Source organism: Mytilus galloprovincialis, chromosome 4 (genome assembly GCF_965363235.1).
Source record: "Mytilus galloprovincialis chromosome 4, xbMytGall1.hap1.1, whole genome shotgun sequence".
Lineage (NCBI taxonomy): Eukaryota > Metazoa > Mollusca > Bivalvia > Mytilida > Mytilidae > Mytilus > Mytilus galloprovincialis.
Window position 1 is genome coordinate 46,901,101 of NC_134841.1, and position 22,023 is coordinate 46,923,123.

At 33.7% G+C, this 22,023-nt stretch overlaps 1 protein-coding gene across 1 annotated transcript; it reads right to left on the minus strand.

Moving 5' to 3' along the window:
• Nucleotides 1-5,479: 5,479 nt before the first annotated feature.
• Nucleotides 5,480-11,577, minus strand: LOC143071038 (vacuolar protein sorting-associated protein 33B-like). The gene is made up of 5 exons (XM_076245120.1): nucleotides 11,484-11,577; nucleotides 9,702-9,782; nucleotides 8,606-8,670; nucleotides 7,602-7,719; nucleotides 5,480-5,605 (listed from the first exon to the last, which is right to left on the minus strand). The coding sequence occupies exons 1-5, from the start codon at nucleotides 11,565-11,567 to the stop codon at nucleotides 5,480-5,482; spliced, it is 474 nt and encodes a 157-aa protein (XP_076101235.1). The 5' UTR covers nucleotides 11,568-11,577.
• Between the last annotated feature and the right edge of the window lie 10,446 nt (nucleotides 11,578-22,023).

Consider the following 22,023-nt stretch of genomic DNA (forward strand, 5'->3'; position numbering starts at 1 on the left):
TTATTGCTGTTTACAGTTTATCTCTATTTATAATAATATTCAAGATAATAACCAAAAACAGCAAAATTTCCTTAAAATTACCAATTCAGGGGCAGCAACCCAACAACGGGTTGTCTGATTCATCTCAAAATTTCAGGGCAGATAGATCTTGACCTGATAAACAAGTTTACCCCGTGTCAGATTTGCTCTAAATGCTTTGGTTTTTGAGTTATAAGCCAAAAACTGCATTTGACCCCTATGTTCTATTTTTAGCAATGGCGACCATGTTTGTTGATAGATCAAAACTTCGGATACAATTTATAAACTAGATACCCTAAGGAACATTCAGTTAAAGTTTGGAAGTATTTGGCCCAGTAGTTTCAGAGGAGAAGATTCTTGAAATAGTTTACGACGACAGACGACGACGACAGACGATGGATGACAGACGACGGACGACGACGGACGCCAAGTGATGGCATAAGCTCACTTGGCCCTTCGGGCCAGGTGAGCTAAAAATGTGGTCACACTTTAAATAATCCTGCTATGTGCATTATTCACTGTGCACCACATTTTTGTTATTATTTCTTCATGATCAAATCATCACTATATTGTTCATTCTTTTATAATTTTTGAAAGTATTCTTGCCATTCAGATGGATTGATACTTATAACCATTAACAAAACCATATACTAAAAAAAGTTAAAAAATCTTTAACTATTAAATTTAAAGAAAGCTGGTTAGCTAGTTTAGAAAGCAATACTGTGAAGTGTATCAATATACAATCTGGCAATAAATTAAGAACTTACAGAAAATTTAACAATTAATTCACAAAAAGACTGGCAAATAATTACAAGACCTATACTAGCTGTCATGATCTTAAAATCGAAAGAGGGAGGTATATTGGAATTAAAGCTGAAGACAGAAAGTATAGGCTACATGTATGTAAGAACACAGTTGAAAATTAACTACAATTTCTTGTAAAATGTCCTGTTTTTAAAGATACCAGATCTCAAAATCTGTCTAATTTAATTAATTAACCCTTTCATCCCCGACGTTGCTTTGAGGCATCGCCTGACGTTGGCCCGATGTTGCTTCAACGCATCGCCTGACGTTGGCCCAACGATGCTTTGAGGCATAATTTCTCGGTATTTTTTTAAATCAGTTTCATAACGAAATGGCGGGGCGCATGCAAGGGAAAATGGACGTAGTCATTGAACGTATTTTGAAATTTGTTTTTATGCTTTGTTCAGTGTAATCGTACTGTTTAAAATAAGAAAAATACTGTTGAAACGTCATTCTTAAAGGGAAGAAATTAATGGCGTCCTCCGTGGTGCAACATGTGTTCAACAGCTGTTTATTTCAATGTTTTACGTTTTGAAAAAGGCCTTCTCCGGTGAAAGTTGTGACCTCATTTGCGATCATTTGCATATAATGCGGATATGCAGGGGTAATATAATCCAACATTTTGTTGAAAGTTGTCGTTTTCAGATTCGGTTGCGCTAACCTTATTGCTGCTTCGTAACTTCTTTATTTATTTCTGTAAATGGCCATGACACATTTATTTAGTCCAAAAATGAGACCCGCATGCATGAGTCTCCATTTTTGTTTTGTTTTTCAATTCTATTTTATAAATATATTGACCTTTAACGTTGGCCTTCAGTTGACCAATAAAAACGGGGATTCCGTTTCTTACGGTCGTAATGTCATGTGAGATGTCATGTGCTTGCGGTAAAAATAATGTGCATTTTCAAAGCTATGAACTCATTTATATACGATTTTATTTTTTTCATAAATCGTTTGAAACGTAAAATAAAGTGTGATAAAAACATCCTGTCTTGAAGGTTAATCAGAGTCCAAATTAAAAACATGTGTCGATGTTCCATCTAACACGTGTTTTCCTGGTGGTCGAGGATTCTTGGAACTCATTTGCATATTATTACGATTTTATATTTTCACAAATGATAGCTAATAACACGCGTATGTGTTATAAAAAGAGGCAAACCGAGTATGTGTCACATAGAAGATAAGTTGTTCTTCAAAATTTTCTAATAAATAAATACTCAACAACTGTTTTCGCAATTACTTGCATTGAACGTTGGAATGTGTATTCGCATTTCATTTTATTTTTAACTCTGACCTTATATCATCCAATTAAAACTCGGGGTTCCCTTCTTAATACATGTGATATATCATGTGATTCTAATATGTCGTCTGTAAACAAATAATAAAATTGAAATGTCCGATTCTTCAGACGAGGAATTCTTCGGTTTTGAAGCCGATGAAATTCAGCAGGCTGCTCAACGGTACGAGCAATTATTAATAGATCAGGAATAGGTGATGATTTTGAATTCAATTCTTCAGGGAACGAGTCCGAGGACTCAGAAACAGAACCTATCGATGATACCATTCCTATTTATAATATCAATGACCAAGTAGTCCCAGATATAGACAATGTTGGAAACAACTGGCATCACAATTTTGATATTTATGAAAGGGGTTTACCTCATTTATTTCAACCTAGAGGTCCAGATGGAAGGGCAACCGGCCCAGCTACTATTTTAGCTGCTGATAAGGGTCCAATTGATTTCTTCAAATTGTTTTTGAATGACATATTATTTGAACATATAATTAATGAAACTGAAAGATATGCCAATCAACAAATCACTGAAAACCCAGATGGTAATAAATCTGCCTGGTCAAAACCAAGTCTAACAGAAATAAAAGCTTTCATTGGTCTTTGCTTTCTGATGGGAATTGATGTTAAACCAGAAACCAAACTATACTGGTCAACTGATCCCTGCATGGAATCTCCAATATTCGGAAAAACAATGCCCAGGAATAGATTTATGCAAATCATGAGGTATCTTCATTTTAGTAACAATCATAATGCACAACAACCAGGTCATCCATCATATGATGTACTTTATAAAATTAGAAATATCTTGAATATGTTCAACACATCCATGAAAAGAGAATTCGTCCCTTCACGCCAGGTCTCTATAGACGAATGTATGATACCCTTCAAAGGAAGGGTCAAATTCAAACAATATATGCCAGCCAAACCAACTAAATGGGGAATAAAGATATGGGCACTTGCAGATTCAAATACAGGATACATCTGCTATACAGATGTTTATACAGGAAAAACTGATAGACCACAGGGACAGTTGGGTGAACATGTTGTAAAAAAATGTATAGAGGGGGCTGATATTGGTGGGCAGGGATACCATGTATATGTTGACAACTTCTTTTCATCACCAAAACTATTCCAAAACCTGTTTGATAACTATCAAACTGCAGCATGTGGAACAGTCCGCAAAAACAGAAGTGGTTTACCAGCTGATTTCATGTTAAAACGGCCTGTTGGTATCAATACTAGGGGGGACGTGCAGTTTTTTCAAAGGAAGGCTATTTCTGGTGTCTTATGGAAAGACAAAAAAATTGTAACAGCAATTTCAACAATTCATGATCATTCTATGTCTGAAGTACAGCGTTTGGTTCAAGTAGATGGTCAATTTAACAAAGCAGACATACCATGCCCAAAAATCATAGTCGACTACACTAAGTACATGGGAGGAGTCGACAGAGCTGATCAGTACATACAGTACTACTGCTTTAACCACAAAACACAGAAGTGGTATAAACGGGTGTTTTTCAAATTTCTGGAAATCTTAAAGTATAATGCATACAGGCTGTTTCTGTTGAGTCCAAACCATCAAACAGTCGGCAACTCACCTGCAATGACATTTCTACAATTTTCCCGACAAATTACCAGTAGCCTTATAGATGGTTACTGTGGCATTAGTAACAAAGGTCGTCAAGCTGCAGCCCCAGTACCATCACGTCTCATAGAGAGACATATGCCTAACATTGTTGGAAACAAATCATGGTGCCATGTGTGTTGGGCAAAGGTTGCCGCTGGTAAGCAGGAGAAGAGAAGACAAACCATTTATGGTTGTATTGAATGTGGTAAACACTTCTGGCTTCCAGAGTGCTTTACAGCCTACCACACAAAAGCAAAATACTGTTAATTAACTAGTTATTCTTTAAATCGTTTGTTACTTTGTTGGAAATCGTTTGACTTTATTCTATAAATCATGGAGACTTAAATTACTGTTTGAAAAAATTATTTGAACTGAAAAAACTGAATGAATTATAAAGGAAAACAGATTTCAACCAGTGCCAGTGGTTACATGTATTTGTGGTTATCTGCATAAAAAAACTTTCATGTTTTCTGAGACTTTTTTCTTGTTAAAAGTAAGTAATTGTTTCACCTGTTCATAAAAGTTGGCTTGTTAATTGACTTGTAGTTGCATGTATTCCATTTACTTTTAAATTCCGTTGTCAGCATGCTGAACCATTTACCGTTACATGTGCAAATCAGAGTACACATTTTTGTGTATTGACCCTTTCGTCTATAAATATCTCGGAAGTTTCCGAATTAAAACGAGGCAATGACAACATTACACAAATCAATGGCTGAACGCTGAACATAAAAAAAGATGGATCGATAATAAAAGAATATCTCGATTTATATTAGAGTAATCGTTCTCTTGGTCAAGGATGATCTTTTTAGATGTGGTTATTTAATAGGGAAAACAATAATATGAACAATTCGTCGGCAATTTAAAAGATTTATAAGTATTTAAAACTTTTTAGCGAACGCTTGTTCGTAAAACTTGTTGTTTCGTTTTACTCGCATGGTTAAATCAGAGACATATATATGTCTCTGGTTAAATGTACGTAAACAACTTTAGTTTTCTGTAATTTAGTTTCTGAGCAATGGTTTGACATGTTAATCTACCGTTTTCATTCCGTTTCCTGTCTTTTGACGGCTACAACTGCCCTAATTCCCCATATACTAAACATAAGCGAAAACGCGCACTTATCTGGGAATTAATTCGGGCCGGTGACAGTCTCGTGCAGTATTTGATAATGTCATAGAAACTCATAGACCAGTTCAATCCGGTAAGGAAAGTGTTAAATTTTCAAGATTATCAGATGAAATGAAATTTGTTTGGAATCTTTCATCTGAAGATTTGTTTATACTTCAAACATATCTAATTTATTAAACTCACTTTTTGAAAAACATAAGGAAATCATAGAAAATATCATTGTTGTTTGAAAAAAAAAAGAAGAAAAATATATAGATATATATGTAATAAAATCTACCAGGAGTTGTCTCCCATAGACCTAGAACTATAAAGATTATGTAATTTCTCCAGGTCATAGTGGCACCCATAATAACTATGTTCTATTTATAACTTGGGTTACTTAGTGTGAGTGCGTTTTCATGTAATTGTTTTTTTAGTTTAAATGTACTTTAATCATTCTAATCATTTTCTGTGCTTTATTTTGTAATTCATTTGATTGTATAGCTCAAATTTTGAGCACCATAGTTGGATAAAAAAACTATCTTATCTTATCTTATCTTATCTTTATCATGAAAAATTAAACAATTAAAATAGTAATAAATTAAATACAAACCAGATAAAATGACCTAAAGAACTGGGGTAACTAATGAAAGTATATCTCTGTCTAGTGGTATCAAATCCATCTGTAACTCATGTATCGTTATATATCCCATAACACCCTCATGTTCAAGTATCATCTCACATACATGTAACTGAAATATAAACACATCATAGGTGATTTATTGTCTTATTTTTTTTACAATGCATGTAAATGTCGACTACTTTTCAGATTAATAAAATTTGTGATTTTTTTCAATATTGCACTAAGAACAGAAAAACTGCGTGAAAAAAGTGTTGATTTGTTTATTGACCGAGGTGGTAAATTCATTCTTGGATTGCTATTTCATCAATTTAAAATACATGACAGAATGAGCTGATTCTTCATACAGTTGATAAAAATCCATATGTTCACCTACTGCAAATATTTATAGGTTTCATAACGAGTGATATCAACTTGACTTCAATATAATACTAAACTAGCCTTCATCAAGTTTATTATTACCATTTCAATTAAATTACTGGTAAATTACTGGTATGAGAGTTTATATCAAGCAATATCCAATTTTCACAAGTTCTTGAACCTATTTTTCTTATGGTCAACACTCTCAATGTGTAAAATTAAAAAAATTGTGAAATACTGATCTTGTAATTGGCACATTTACTTTTCTACATTGGTTAGAGGTATGAGGGAGGGTTGAGATCACAAACATGTTTAACCCCGCCGCATTTTTGCGCCTGTCAAAAGTCAGGAGCCTCTGGTCTTTGTTAGTCTTGTATTATTTTAATTTTAGTTTCTTGTGTACAATTTGAAAATTAGTATGGCGTTCATTATCACTGGACTAGTATATAATTGAGAATGGAAATGGGGAATGTGTCAAAGAGACAACAACCCGACCAAATAAAAAACAACAGCAGAAGGTCACCAACAGGTCTTCAATGTAGCGAGAAATTCCCGCACCCGGAGGCGTCCTTCAGCTGGCCCCTAAACAAATATATACTAGTTCAGTGATAATGAACGCCATACTAATTTCCAAATTGTACACAAGAAACTAATATAAAAATAATACAAGACTAACAAAGGCCAGAGGCTCCTGACTTGGGACAGGCGCAAAAATGCGGGGGGGGTTAAACATGTTTGTGAGATCTCAACCCTCCCCCTATACCTCTAACCAATGTAGAAAAATAAACGCATAACAATACGCACATTAAAATTCAGTTCAAGAGAAGTCCGAGTCTGATGTCAAAAGATGTAACCAAAGAAAATAAACAAAATGACAATAATACATAAATAACAACAGACTACTAGCAGTTAACTGACATGCCAGCTCCAGACTTCAATTAAACTGACTGAAAGATTATGATTTCATCATATGAACATCAGGCACAATCCTTCCCGTTAGGGGTTTAGTATCATACCATCATAGCATATATGAGAAGAACATAACCCGTGTCATGCCAACAACTGTTTTTAGAATAAATGTCTTTAGTTCCGACGCAAAGACCTTATCAGTGACTCAATATTAACGCCAAAATATGCAATCTTTAATGACTTGACAACAGTATCGTAATTATATCCTGCCTATATTTGTTATGGGGCCAGCTGAAGGACGCCTCTGGGTGCGGGAATTTCTCGCTACATTGAAGACCTGTTGGTGACCTTCTGCTGTTGTTTTTTATTTGGTCGGGTTGTTGTCTCTTTGACACATTCCCCATTTCCATTCTCAATTTTACATTACATTATGACATCATATGTCATTTCATTAGCTGGGAATACGCAGCTCTTAATGTCCTTTTGATGAATTTGATATTTGCGGACCATAGATGCAAATACATGTATGTAGCTCTTAAGGTCCTTTTGATTGTTGACTTTTTTGTATCACACTAGTACTCAATGAGGAGTGAGAAAAGAAATATCTAAGCATGCAAGAAATAGATAACAGGCTACAACCATAGGAGAATTTAAGTAAATATGTATCTTGACCTCTAGATGTCTTTAATCAGTTGTCTGTGAGGTTATTCAGTCTGATTTACATATATACCAACATTTCCTTTTATTCATAAGTATTTTTATGGAGGGTCTATTCTGACGAAGTCATTTTGAATAAAGACTTTTATGGATCCATCAAATGGAAGAAACTCAAAACTGACCTTCCGTGCCACCATAATAATTCTATATTCTCTTTTGATATTGCTGCTTCTATCTGAGTTGACATGGTCAGCTATGACCTTCATGGTGGTCATTTGTGGCCGTACTAAATACACCCTCCTGTAAAAAATAATATATTCTACATAAATGAGTAAGATATTTACATGATACTGTGGGTTCATTATTATTCTTTTGAAACCAATTTTCGTGGATTTCTTGGGTAAAGGTGAACAGCGAAATTCAATTTTCAATAAATGGCAAATTTCTAACATGCATGTACATGTATGCAGACTGTTTGTTGCAAAGAACAAGTAAATTCAGGTACTGTAAATGGTAGCAGTCACAAGTATTAAAAAGCACTATTGTTTACCTGTCCTAGATCACAGATTTTTTAATAGACTGAAAGTATTCAAGGGAGAAACAAATTTTCCTTCTTTCTACTCCTAAGTTATAATATTTCTACTTTCACTAATTTAAATCTTGCTTGTGTAAAATAAAAAAAAAAGAAACTAGGAATTCTTGTGAAATGACATGTTTTGTTTCACTTTGAAATGAAAAATTTAATAGCACTTCCATGTATGATACATTTGTATTCTTTATTAAAAACACTGTTCCATTTAGTATCTTAATGTTTTTATAGCTTTTTACAAATAGTTTACATCATTGTCTTCACAGCAGCTGGATTAACATCCCTTCATTTTTCATTCTACGACATATATCTATGAGGGGGGAGTGGGGGGAGGATGTCGGGATCAGGTGTTTTTAAGCTTGGGATTTCGGGATTGACCCTTTTCAGGATCTGGGATTTCTTTTTTCGATGTTCCGGATGTCAGGATTTATTTTTTTTTACATTCAGGACCTCTGGATTTCATGTTTTTAAGCCCAGGATTTTGAGATCAGGTCCCCTCTGATTAAAGCAAATACATGTCACCACTGTAAATTATCAAAGAAAATAATTTGAAGTACTTTCTTGATAAACATTTAAAATTACTTATGATATACATACTGTTCACAGCCATGTATTGACTTCTGTGTTGGGTCTAGCTTAAAAATTTTATCTACATGTCTTTGCTGAAATCAGAAATAAGTGAATGTTATACCTTCCCTTTCATGAATGTGACCTACCGAATTAGACTATTTACCGGATTTGTAATCACATAAGCAACACGACGGGTGCCACATGTGGAGCAGGATCTGCTTACCCTTCCGGAGCACCTGAGATCACCCCTAGTTTTTGGTGGGGTTCGTGTTGTTTATTCTTTAGTTTTCTATGTTGTGTCATGTGTACTATTGTTTTTCTGTTTGTCTTTTTCATTTTTAGCCATGGCGTTGTCAGTTTGTTTTAGATTTATGAGTTTGACTGTCCCTTTGGTATCTTTCGTCCCTCTTTTTTTATAGCCAATTATATAGACAATAACTGTATAGTGTAATTAAATATCAGCTGTATTTGTACGAGGTTAAGAAACAGGTGTAATGCAAGCTTTAGCTTGCAGACGAAACATGTGTCTGGCCTATTAAATTATAATCCTGGTATCTTTACTAACTATATATAAAATAAAAAGTGGACCAATTAATCATGATTAAAGTACATTTCTTTGCTGAAATCATAAAAATGTAAATATCATTCCATAAACATGATAAAATGTATACATATAGTGGACCAATTACTCATACTTTGGATTGATTAATATTTATTAAATACCAATTTTTGTGGATTCTATGGGTACAGGTGAATCACATTTTAAAGATTATTAAAAAGGAACTTGTTATAGCTTTGTATGAGGACTGGGGAATATGGTCAGGAGCCTGTAATTCAGTAGTTGTTGTTTGTTTATGTGATACATTTTTATTTTTGGTTCATTTTTTATATAAATAAAGCAGTTATTTTTCTCGTTTGAATTGTTTAACATTGTCATTTTGAGGCCTTTTATAGCTGACTATGTGGTATGGGCTTTGCTCATTGTTGAAGGCTGTATGGTTACCTATATTTGTTAATTTCTGTGTCAATTTGGTCTCTTTTGGAGAGTTGTCTCATTGGCAATCATACCACATCTTCCTTTTTATATATAGTATCAATAATAATATATCCGTTATAATAATACCTTAAGCATTGTAGCTCCAGCCACTCTGTCTAATGGTTTCATAAGCTCTTTATCCAGTACTAAATCTTTCTTTCCTTTGAACTGTTAAAAAAAATAATAATTCTTAAATTACCAGATTGTCTCTATTTATAATTTCTTTTCATCAAACTAAATGTCTATACATAATGAAATAATTTAATTTTGGATGTAACGCTTCTTCTGATTGGCTGGCGTTATTTTGTTATCAGCCCATAGACATAATTTAGTCATATGACCGAGACGTCATCAACATTTTTCATGGTTTTCTACAGTTTAACATGGAATTTAGAATTGGAATTTAGAATTAAATTATAAGAAATGAATGCAATATTTTTTCTGTCTATTCGAAATAACATAAAAAATGTAGTGCTCACTGTTAAATAACCCGCTACGCGCGTTAATCAGTGTGAACCAAATTTTTTATGTTATTTCTTCATAGACAGAAAAAATATTACAGTCATTCCTTAAATAATTAAAATATGAATGTAAATTAACATCTTAGAGATACATTATTGTAATCAATATTGTTTTCATTTATACCTACAGTGGCGGATCCAGAAATTTTCATAAGTTGGGGCCCACTGACGGACCTAAGAGGGGGCCCGCTCCAGTCATGCTTCAATGATTCCCTATATAAGCAACCAAATTTTTTCCCAAAAAGAGGGGGCCTGGGCCCCCTGCCCCCCTAAATCCGCCTCTGACCTAAAAATGTGAACATTCAAAATTTGTGAACGCTTCAATCTATGTCTAACAGGCAAAAAGGGCTGACTTATTTTTTTTCTTAAAATTTTAATATAAATATAAGGTGTTGTTTACCTACTATGTTTGTGGGTGCCATCAAGGCAAGCAAATGTAAACTTTTAGTGGTTTTGAACTAGCTGTCAAAAACTGTGAGTACTCTCAGTTCAGTACTTTAATAGAGTCTTTTTGATGTTGCAATTGGGATGTACAAGTTCCTGGCTATTTTTGTAATATGTATTTCTATTTGTATCCTGCTTAATCCATCAGATGAGTGGAGCCTCTTTCAACTGATTTTTTATAGTTCATATGTTTTACTTTTACACCACTGTTCCAGGTTAGGGGAAAGGTTTGCATCCTGCCAATATGTTAAACCCCGACAAATTCTGTATACACGTGTATGTATCTGTCCCAAGTCAGGAGTCTATAGTTCAGTGGTTGTCCTTTGTTATAAGTTACATACAATTGTTTTTCGTTCATTTTTGGGGGTTTTTTAAATTATTTTTTTACAGTCTTATAAACCCAAAAATCGATTAAGAAAGAAGTTTAATTCTAGAAATTTTTAGTACTTGTACATCTTAGTTTTTTTTTCATTTTCTTAGACTAAAACAAAACATCCCCTTATCTCTAAGTCTCAGAGAGGCAGTCCAATATTTTTGTGATGCCCCTCATTTGGAGTGGTTCTCAACCTGTTACATGTACATGTTGTCAACATGGTTCAACAGAAATAACAAAATTTCATCTCCAACATGGATTTCCAAGTTATCTAGACTTGTTTTTTTTTTTAAAGGGGTCTCAATTAAACAGTGTGAATGCAGAGTTTCAAGTTATTTCTAATTAAGCATTCGACAGAAAATCAGATAAGAAAGCAGAGCTCTCTGAACTCCGAATCCACTAAATCATTTAAGGCCAAAAAGTAAAATATCCTAACTTCACTCCAGATTTATTGTGATTTCTCGTTTTCAATGTCATAATACTTGTGGTACAATGTATGTAATAAGCACTTTTAAATCTGATATTTCGTACAGAATCAAGCAGGGATGCAAGGTCATTTCGAACCATATCTCGTATTCTTTGAACATTTGGAAAATTTGTTGTTGATCCAGCCATTTTCTTGAAAATGAAAGCAGAACTAATTGTAATCCAAGTTCCGTGTACCATTGAAGTTCCGTCTTTTTAATTTTAAATATGGTATGTGTTTCAGTCGTGTTTTAAAGTAAAGTGTTAATAGTTTCCGAAAGAAAACACATTAAAATGTATTATCGGAGCATAATATTATAAGTTCAACAATTTAAGTCTTGGTTTCAGTTGTCATGGTTTTTTGGAATTTAATGGATTTCAACAGAGACATATATATATAATACATTATATTGAATGAATTTTGCTGTATAGAACATTAATTTAAGATGGAAAAGGGGGTGTTATCGCTCGAAAATAGCAGCCCGCCCGCGGGCGCCTAGACGCAATCGCCCAGTCTCTTATCATAAGAGGGTTCTGATTCCGCGGAAATCCTGGGCTTAAAACATGAAATTCTGAGGTCCAGGACATTTAAAAACCGACATTCCGAAATTAGAAACAATAATTCCCGGATTCTGAACTAAGGATCAATCCCAAAATCCCGATCCGTAAGTTAAAAACACCCGAACACGATGTTCCGAAAAAAGGCCCGGCCCCCCTCTTATAATAGCCCAGTTTCTGGTAAAATGATGATGGACATAAATTGGTAATTACTGGAAAATAGACGATTAAGATAGGTCTAGTTCTCTTTTACAAATTCAAACATGACAGTGGCGGATCCAGACGGTTGAAAAGGGGGCGGCCGGGGTGGGACGATCTATGCAATTGAATGGGGAAATGTAGTTGGAACGAACCCCCTTTTTTCTGTCCTTGGTTAGGACCCCCTTTTTTAAATGGCTGGATCTGCCTCTGCAGGAAATGGATAAAATCTTTCTTAGAAAACAGGAAACAACAAGTGCAGGGGCGGAATGATTATGAAAATAATAGACATTTATATTTTTATGTAATTTATATTTTATTATATTCCCTTTTTTACCTGAGTTTACCTGTAAGATAAATGCGCGCAAATGTAATAGAAAGTTGCGGCACAAACGTAAAACATTTTAATCCACAAATGCGCGCAAACGTAAGGCGCCCCACCTCACAATACCTCTGGGAGTAATACCTTTATTAAATGACGGACGATTTTTCATCCTCTCTTGTGTTTTTGGTAAACACGAAGGAAGATAGAGAGATTTTTATGATGAACTATTCAAGGTTATAATGTTGGAGAGTTTCTATTGTTTAAGATGCACATTAACCTAGATGAATAGAGAATAGAGTATAGACAATATTTTATTCGCACAAACACATTTACATTAAATGGTTATGGCATACAAAATTGAGACAATAAATTGACAACAGTTAATTAATTGATTATAATTATATTAGAGTGACAGTGGTATTCACAGCGAAGAAGAAAAAGGCTATAAATATCAACAGTTAACACATTGTTAATGTTCATGAACAATTAAAAAAGAACACAAACAAAAAATAGGTTGCATATTAAAAAAAGTTATACAGATGTTCTTAATAAAAGACAATCATTAATATACTTTATGGTGATTTTTATAATGACTGGTAGACTGCTATTTAAAAGTACAGTCAAATGATTTAGTGTTATAGTGGACTGCAATTTAATAAAATTGAAATTAAAATTTTTATTAATATTTTGTATATAGGTATCCCTTAATGATTTATAGCATGGACAGATTGAGAAGAAATGGTATTCATCATCAATTTCTTGTCTGTTACAGGATAAGCAAATGCGTTTACTTCTTTCAATGTTGGAATAACGCCCTCTTTCAATTGCTAGGGAATGCGCACTTAGTTTAAATTTACTGAAAACTGATCGGTCGGTTCTGAATTTACATATATCAATATATGGGGGCCTTTTTCTAATTCTTTTAGTATGACAAAAGAAATTTAATTTTTCACATTTATTGATAGAACAATTCATAATTTGATAAGCCTGGTCATAGATTCTTTGTTGGATACTATTTATGTGATATTTTAAATTAAAAGTATTAAAAGTGAGATGACCAAAACCTAATTTATTTAACCAGTCTTTTACAATGTTAACCCATTTACTTGTTTTCTCTACGATGAATGGCACGTGCTCTTTCTAGCATCTTGATTTTTGTTTAGCTATCAATGTTATGTATTCCAAAATGGTTTGCTATTTTCTTTGCTATCTAAATCCTATTCTATTGTCAACATAATTGTTGTATGATTTCATAAAATTTATACTCAGTCGTAATTTTTTTCGTATTTTTTCCATTTCTCACCTTTAAAATATTCCGTCCATATAAATATTTCTTTCCGTTCCGTTTTCCGTTTCCGCCAGTTAGCCACACCCGAAAATTCAAGTAATCTTTTCAAATTGTATTTATTAGTTAATAATACTTAATAAACATTGCAAATTAAATACGCACTGATTCAAAATGAAACTTTACAGTCCCTGTCAACTAGTCCTATAATATATGAACTCGGGGGGGAATTATTATCTATTTCTGTTTTCTTTTTACTAATTGTGCTATTTTCCTTAGGGCCAAGTCAGCTTTTCTCATCACTTTGCGTCCGGCGTCCGTCGTCGTCCGTCGTCGTTAACTTTTACAAAAATCTTCTCCTCTGAAACTACTGGGCCAAATTAAACTTGACCACAATCATCATTGGGGTATCTAGTTTAAAAAATGTGTGGCGTGACCCGGCCAACCAAACAAGATGGCCGCCATGGCTTAATTAGAACATAGGGGTAAAATGTAGATTTTGGCTTATAACTCTGAAACCATAGCATTTAGAGCAAATCTGACGTGTGATAAAATTGTTTATCAAGTAAAAATTTATCAGCCCTGAAATTTTCAAAAAGAATCGGACAACCGCTGGTTAGGTTGCTGCCCCTGAATTGGTAATTTTAAGGAAATTTTGCTGTTTTTGGTTATTACCTTGAATATTATTATATAAAAAGAGATAAACTGTAAACAGCAATAATGTTCAGCAAAGTAAGATCTACAAATAAGGCAACATGACCAAAATGGTCAGTTGACCCCTGAAGGAGTTATTGCCCTTTATAGTAATTTTTTACCAATTTTTCGTAAATTTTTGTAATCTTTTACGAAAATCTTCTCCTCTGAAACTACTGGGCCAAACTTAACCAAACTTTGCCACAATCATTATTAGGGTATTTAGTTTTAAAAAAATGTGTCCGATAACCTGGCCAATCAACCAAGATGGCCACCATGGCTAAAAATAGAACATCGGGGTAAAATGTAGATTTTGGCTTATAACTTTGAAACCAAAACATTTAGAGCAAATCTGACAACTTGAAGGGATTTAATTGTTTATCAAGTCAATATCTATCTGCCCTGAAATTTTCAAATGAATTTGACAACCGGTTGTTGTGTTGCTGCCCTCCCCCTCAAAATGGCAATTGGTAATTTTATCAAGTAAAAATCTATCTGCCCTGAAATTTTCAAATGAATCGGACAACCGGTTGTTGGCTTGCTGTCCCTGGATTGGTAATTTTAAGGAAATTTTTGCCGTTTTTGGTTATCTTGAATACTATCATAAATAGAGATAAACTGTAAACTGCAATAATGTTCAGCAAAGTAAGATCTACAAATAAGTGAACATTACCAAAATTGTCAGTTGACTTCTTAAGGAGTTATTGCATTTTATAGTCACTTTTTAACAATTTTCATTAGTTTTTACAAAGTATTTTCCTCTGGAACTAAAGGGCCAAGTACATTATAGATAGACAAAATTGTAAGCAGCAAGAATGTTCAGTTAAGCAAGATCCCCAAACACATCACCATCACCAAACACAATGTTGTCATGAATCCATCCGACGATCTGTTTTCTTTGTTTGATATGCAATAGACCAAGGTGAGCGATCCAGGCTCTTAAGAGCCTCCAGTTTATTATTATTATCAACGTGCCATCCGTATTGAAAAAAAATATATGAAAATATCAGCATGAGCATGAAAACTTTAAATAGCGAATATATAATGCCAAGGCATATATTATAGGACTACCTGTAAACATGATTTTTTTTTAACACTATTATCAGAGACCTATAATACAGCTTCTATATGTCTCTGCTATTATCAAATGTAAATGCAAATTTTACTGAATTTGAAAAATACCTGTATGCCATTTAAAAATAATTTTAGAGTAAAATGTAAAACAGAAACTGCATAAAATTTTAAAATATCTTTACGAGTAAAATTAAAACATGGGTGTCTATATAAAAATTAAAGCAGCAAGTTATAAAGGTCTAATAGTAAACCAATTTTAAAACGATTCATGTAAGTAAATTAAGTTTTTGGAACAAATTTTACATATATCCAATAGGATTGTTTTACCACATATTTCAAATGTTGATAGTTCTAACAACATTCACAGGCCAAAGAGTCCTGCTTGTGTAGGTTTTTTGACATTTGTTACATGTCCATTCGCATGATTCTCTCCGAATTGTAAGTTGCTTCCGATCTTCAGAGGTAAAATATTTTTTGATGCACTGAAGGTTTAAATTTTCGTCAAATACTAGTCTTTGTTATTTATTAACGAAGCTTCTAGAAGATAATTGGCATCGTCCTTTGCAGGGGCGGATCCAGCCATTTTAAAAAGGGGGGTTCCCAACCCAGGATAAAGTGGGGGTTCCAACTATATGTCCCCATTCAAATGCAATGATCAGCTGCAATTGACTCCAAGTTTCTTTAATACAATTGTATAAAATTAATATCGACTGATAGTTTTGAACAAATTGTTCCAATTCATGATAACTTTGAAATGTCTTCCCCACTGCACATGTATATCACTGACCATCACTCTCTTCCATTTTAAGAATATTTATTAACTGAGAAAAATTGGTCACTTACCTACATATAAATATTTATAAAACTTCTATAGTAGTTTTAATAATTTTAATCACTAATTGCGATAATTTTCGTATATATTTCACGTTTCATTCCCGATCTGATGCTATGCTTCTAAATCCAATTACGTTTGGCATGCAATGATACACAAGAAACAATATTGAATTAATGATTTAGTTTTCAGAAAATAACAGGGGACAACTTGATTTTTTTGGGAGGAGGTTGACCATTTAAATTAAAACATTTTATTAGACGAAATAATAAAAAGAATGTTTAATTGGTTGCAGTTGGTGCATTATATACTCGAGTTAATACTGAAACTTAAAATTTCCAAAAAGATGCCCGAATTAAAAAAAAAATTGCTGGTGAAAGATGGGACATGGAAATTAGACTTTTTCAGATATTGTCTCATATATAGAGATCACTGAACATAGGCGGATCCAGTTGGGGCCTGGGGGGCCCGCCCCCCCCCCCCTTTCATGGGAAAAATGTGGTTGATTATATAGGGAATCACTGAAGCATGACTGGAGCGGGCCCCCCCTTATGAAAAGTTCTGGATCCGCCACTGCTAAAGGATGACCGGAAAGCCCCCCGTAAGAGCCCGATTGTGTTAATTTCTGGATCCGCTACTGAGAAGAACAGCCGTGAGTGACCATTGTAAAATGGGCCTCTATATATATGTAGAATGACACAAGGCACAACAAAACATACAACATTTAAGACATATAGGAGGGGGATAGGACCTTTATCGGGACTTCGGGATCGGGTGTTTTTAAGCTCGGGATTTCGGGATCCGGGAATTCTTTTTTCTAATCTCGGGATGTCAGGATTTAAATTTATTTAAATACGGGACCTCGGGATTTCATGTTTTTAACCCCAAAATTTCGGGATCAGGACCCTCCTCCCCCATATAGGACATATAACGTATACAAATTGGCATTAGGTCAGTCTTTTTTTAAGGAGGTACCATTTGATACTTAGGGAGACTAGGATGAAAATAAATATGTCCTGCATTTTTTTTACTTGTAGTCTCTGTTATGCCTTTTTATTATTATTTTTTTTCAGTCCTGACTTTTTTAAACCCCTAAAAATCTTATTGCCTTTTTATGACCCGAACCTCGTGTTTTGTCTTGTTTTCAAATTTCATACTACCCCCCTAAGAATCAAATGGAAGCTCCCTTATTGACAACACAAATGGCGATCTCTCTACTGTCTAACTGCCGGGGTAATTATTATTAACACATTATGAATGTTTAACTTTAATGCCGAGGACGAGTTTAAAACTCAAGAAGAAATAGATTATGTATGTTACGATCACTTTAAAATATATTTATGGTACGACAATTTGTTTTTCTGTTGAGGGAATTTCAGTTTTCTCGGACGGATTTTTTTTCGCCTGTTGCTGGGCCTTTTGTTCAAATTGTTAACTATAGTCTGTATTTTGTTCGGCAGAATATACATATCCCTCTTGTTTATGGCTAGATTAATGTCTTTTACTGTTACAAGTCCACGATATTTATGTTAGTCCAAAATCCTCCTGCCAAAAAAATAATCATTTATGATCGAGTACACCGATATGACTGCTGTTATTTAAAATGTAAATCGATAATTTTGTAAAAAAAAAACAATTGAAGAACACAGAATTTGCACCCACTCTGTTGAGAATATAATTTTTTTATTTTATTTCATTTTATTTTATTTTGAAAATACTATCTTACAATGTACATACAGTTTATATTAGTTCTGAGAAATTAAAAAAAATCTAAAGTTATTGGTCTATTCACAGGCACTTGTTTCTGTCAATGTGCGGCTAACTTTCCACATGGTGACACCTGTACCAAATGAAAAATTATGATTGTGTGGATAGTAAACCGCACTTCTATTAGGTTCTATTAGGTTTTAATCTAATTGTATATTATGAATGCCAAGCAACAGGTTGGGAACAAACCCTCTATATGGTGATTATACCTGTATAGAGGAATAATCCTTCTATAGAGAGATAAAATTATCCCTCTATAGAGGGGTATTTTTGTTTTGACTGGATTTAAAATAGGACAGAATGGCATTTTCTACTTATTATGACAGTAGCCTGCAACAGTTGATGCACCAATTTTTGTACTTAATTTAAAATGCACATGCCCACTCTGTTGCTTATCTGACTAAATATACAATCTATTGTTCACCATGATTGAAAGCTAATTGATGATCAGGTAAATTCCACTCACTTATGCCTCACTGAACATAATTTCTATTGTTAGATTTAACATGAAATTTAAAGGTCAACTATTCCTTTTGTTGTTGATGATAGGTATAAAATAGATTGCAAGTTTTGTCACTTTAACAGAAAACTGGTCATCCCAATTTTTAGTAAAGTGCATATGTTGATGCATATAATTCTAGAGATTATAGTCAATATAACTAGAAAATGCCATTCTGCCCTAATTTGCTTTAAATCCAGTGTAAACAAAAATACTCCTCTATAGAGGGATAATTTTATCCCTCTAAAGAAGGATTATCCCTCTATACAGGTATAATCACCATACAGGGGGTTTGTTCCCAACCTGAGCAATATGTGACACTATAATAAAATAGATTGGGGGCATCAGTGGCGGATCCAGAAATTTTCATAAGTGGGGGCCCACTGGCTGCCTTAAAGAGGGGGCCTGATCGCTTCACGCTTCAGTGAATCCCTATATAAGCAACCAAATTTTTTGCCCCCCCCACCCTAAATCCGCCTCTGGGCATTAAGTTTTACCTGTGCCTTTCTGTACATATATATGTAAGTCCGTCCGTCATCCCAAAGTTGGTTTCTGTTCTTTATATTACTAAAACAAATGTCATGAAACTTGTACACATTATGGTCTGATTAATAATTTTAAAGTTTAAATTGAAAGAACAAAACAAGGGGGGGGGGGAGAGAGGGCGGGAGGCGTATGCCCTCTATGCTCCCTTCTGGATACGCCACTGCATAAAATTTTCTAAAAGGGTGTAATTTTTGTTTTGTTTAAAGTCAATAAAGATGTAGACATTCTCAATTACATTTTGATGATCTAACTTTCTATCGCCTTAAATATATGCAGAAGAAATTTCCGAAAACTATACCAATACAAAATGAATGACATGTTTTTAAAAGACCGCAAAAAATTTTGTGTTCGTATATAAATGGTACATGTATGATGTTGTCGTCGTCTGCGTCATCCGACAATTAACATATATTTGTTGTTCGGATAATAACTTTAGTTTAAGTGAATCAATCTCTATGAAATCTTTTAAGAAGGTTCAATACCACAAAAAGAAGGTTGTGATTGATTTTTGGGGATGATGGTCCCAAGCGTTTTGGAATTAGGGGCCCAAAAGGGGCCCAAAAAAAGCATTTTTCTACTTTCAGGATATCATCTTGACGTGTATAAGTATTTCAATTGCTCTGAAATTGTACCACAATATTTCATAACACAGGTAGAAGGTTTAGATTGATTTTGGGGGTAATGGACCCAACAGTTTAGGAGTTTAGGGCAAACAAAGTGCCCAAATAAGAATTTTTGTAGTTTCCAGTCAATAACTTGTCTCAACAATAACTTTTGTTTAAGTGAATGGATCTCTATAAAATTTGTTTAGAAGGTTCAATACAACAAAAGGAAGGTTTGAATGAATGTGGGGATGATGGTTTAAAGCGTTTTAAAATTGGGGCCCAAAAGGGGCCCAAAACAAGCATTTTTCTACTTTCAGGATATCTGAACTTGTGTATAAGTAGTTCAATTTCTCAGAAATTGTACCACAATGTTTAATACCACAGGTAGAAGGTATGGATTGATTTTGGGGGTTATGGTCCCAATGGTGTATGAATTTTGGGCCAAAAAAGGGGCCAAATAAGCATTTTTGTAGTTTCCAGTAATAACTTGTGTTTAAGTGTATGAACCTCTCTGAAATTATACTACAAGTTTCCATACCACTAAGGGATGGTTATAGAGGATTATGGGTCAAATCAGTTAGCAATTAAGGGCAAAAAAGGGGGAAACAAGGGGTTTTCAGGTTAAAGGAGAATTTAGACAATTTAAAAGTAGTGTAAGGGAGGTAAGCCAATTCCATTAAAATAATACTGTTATATATATGTTTGATGAACTCCCTTACACTGCTTTAAAATTATGTATTAAGAAATGATGATTGTCTTGAGATGATTAGATGTAAATTTATATTTATACATATTGGAAGTTACTATTAATTCTTCCCTAATCATGCTAATGAGAAAGGTAAATCATGGTAAATATGCTAGTCATTGCTAGATATTTTTACTGGAGGTTTGATGAGATGATTGAAGCTGTTATTATTTTCTCCTTGATAATATTTATGTACGTTTCAGCAACACAGTTCATCAACAGGTTGTAGGTATTCCTTTAGGCACTTATTGCACCACTTTTATATTTGACTTGATTTTGTACTATTGTAATTATGAATCACAGTTTATGACTAAATAAAATTGAGAATAGAAATGGGGAATGTGTCAAAGAGACAACAACCCAACCAAATAAAAAACAACAGCAGGGGGTCACCAACAGGTCTTCAATGTAGCGAGAAATTCCCGCACCCGGAGGCGTCCCTCAGCTGGCCCCCAAACAAATATATACCAGTCCAGTGATAATGGACTAAACTCTGTAAAGACCTGATTAAATTGCATTTTATTGATAAATTCAACAACATTTACCTTAATCTTGATGATATTTTTCTGTTAAATGATCAAGAATTGTATCAATATACTGTGGAAATACCCAAACAAACTTACTTTAAATAAACCAAATTTTAACAGTAATTACAGTGGTCCTTTCCTAGATTTTTCATTCCGTATAATTAATTTTACCTTTTTTGATTGTGATGGTCCTTTGGCACCATCTTACAGTGTTTATATGTCACTACTTGTTTGCTTAATGCCCGTGTCTGTAGTGATGTTTTTGATTTTAACAAATGAATCTATGTATTATTGGTAAATTACTAAGCCAGGGATTTCGTTACCACAAATTACTTAAAACCAAATACTTAATTCTTTAGTAGACATAAAGATTTGGTTTAGAAGTTTTGTTTAAAACTGATGGCACATCCTCATTTTTTGTAGAATTGTTGTTTACCATGCCTGGAAATTTAGAAACAATCCTGGTAAACTTATTGATCCTTTAAATAAACTTAAATTATACTAAAACTTTACCAAAATTCAACAACGTTAAAGACACCCTTGTAGATTTCGAAAAAGAGCAGGCTAATGCTGCTACAAGGCAGCACTCGCACCCGCAAAGTGGAAAGGGATTAATATAAGTTGCAAAACTTGTTTCCCAATCCACTTTAAATAAATATGTTTAAACTAATGTAATAATAAGTTCACTGAATATTGTTTTCATTGGTATTAATATTGATATTGTTATCAGTAAATTAAAAGCAAACTAAATATTATTGATATATATAAACTAGTATATACAACTTGTCTAAACATCAACCCAACAATGTTAGATCTGTAAAGGAGTAGGTCCGGTAAGAGCCGAATTTGGCCTCAAATTTCAAGTTCATCTAACGAAAGATTTTGGACACTTTTTAAACACTTAATTAAGTGTCTATTTTAATTGATTTGATTAGTTTTTGTGAAAGATTTT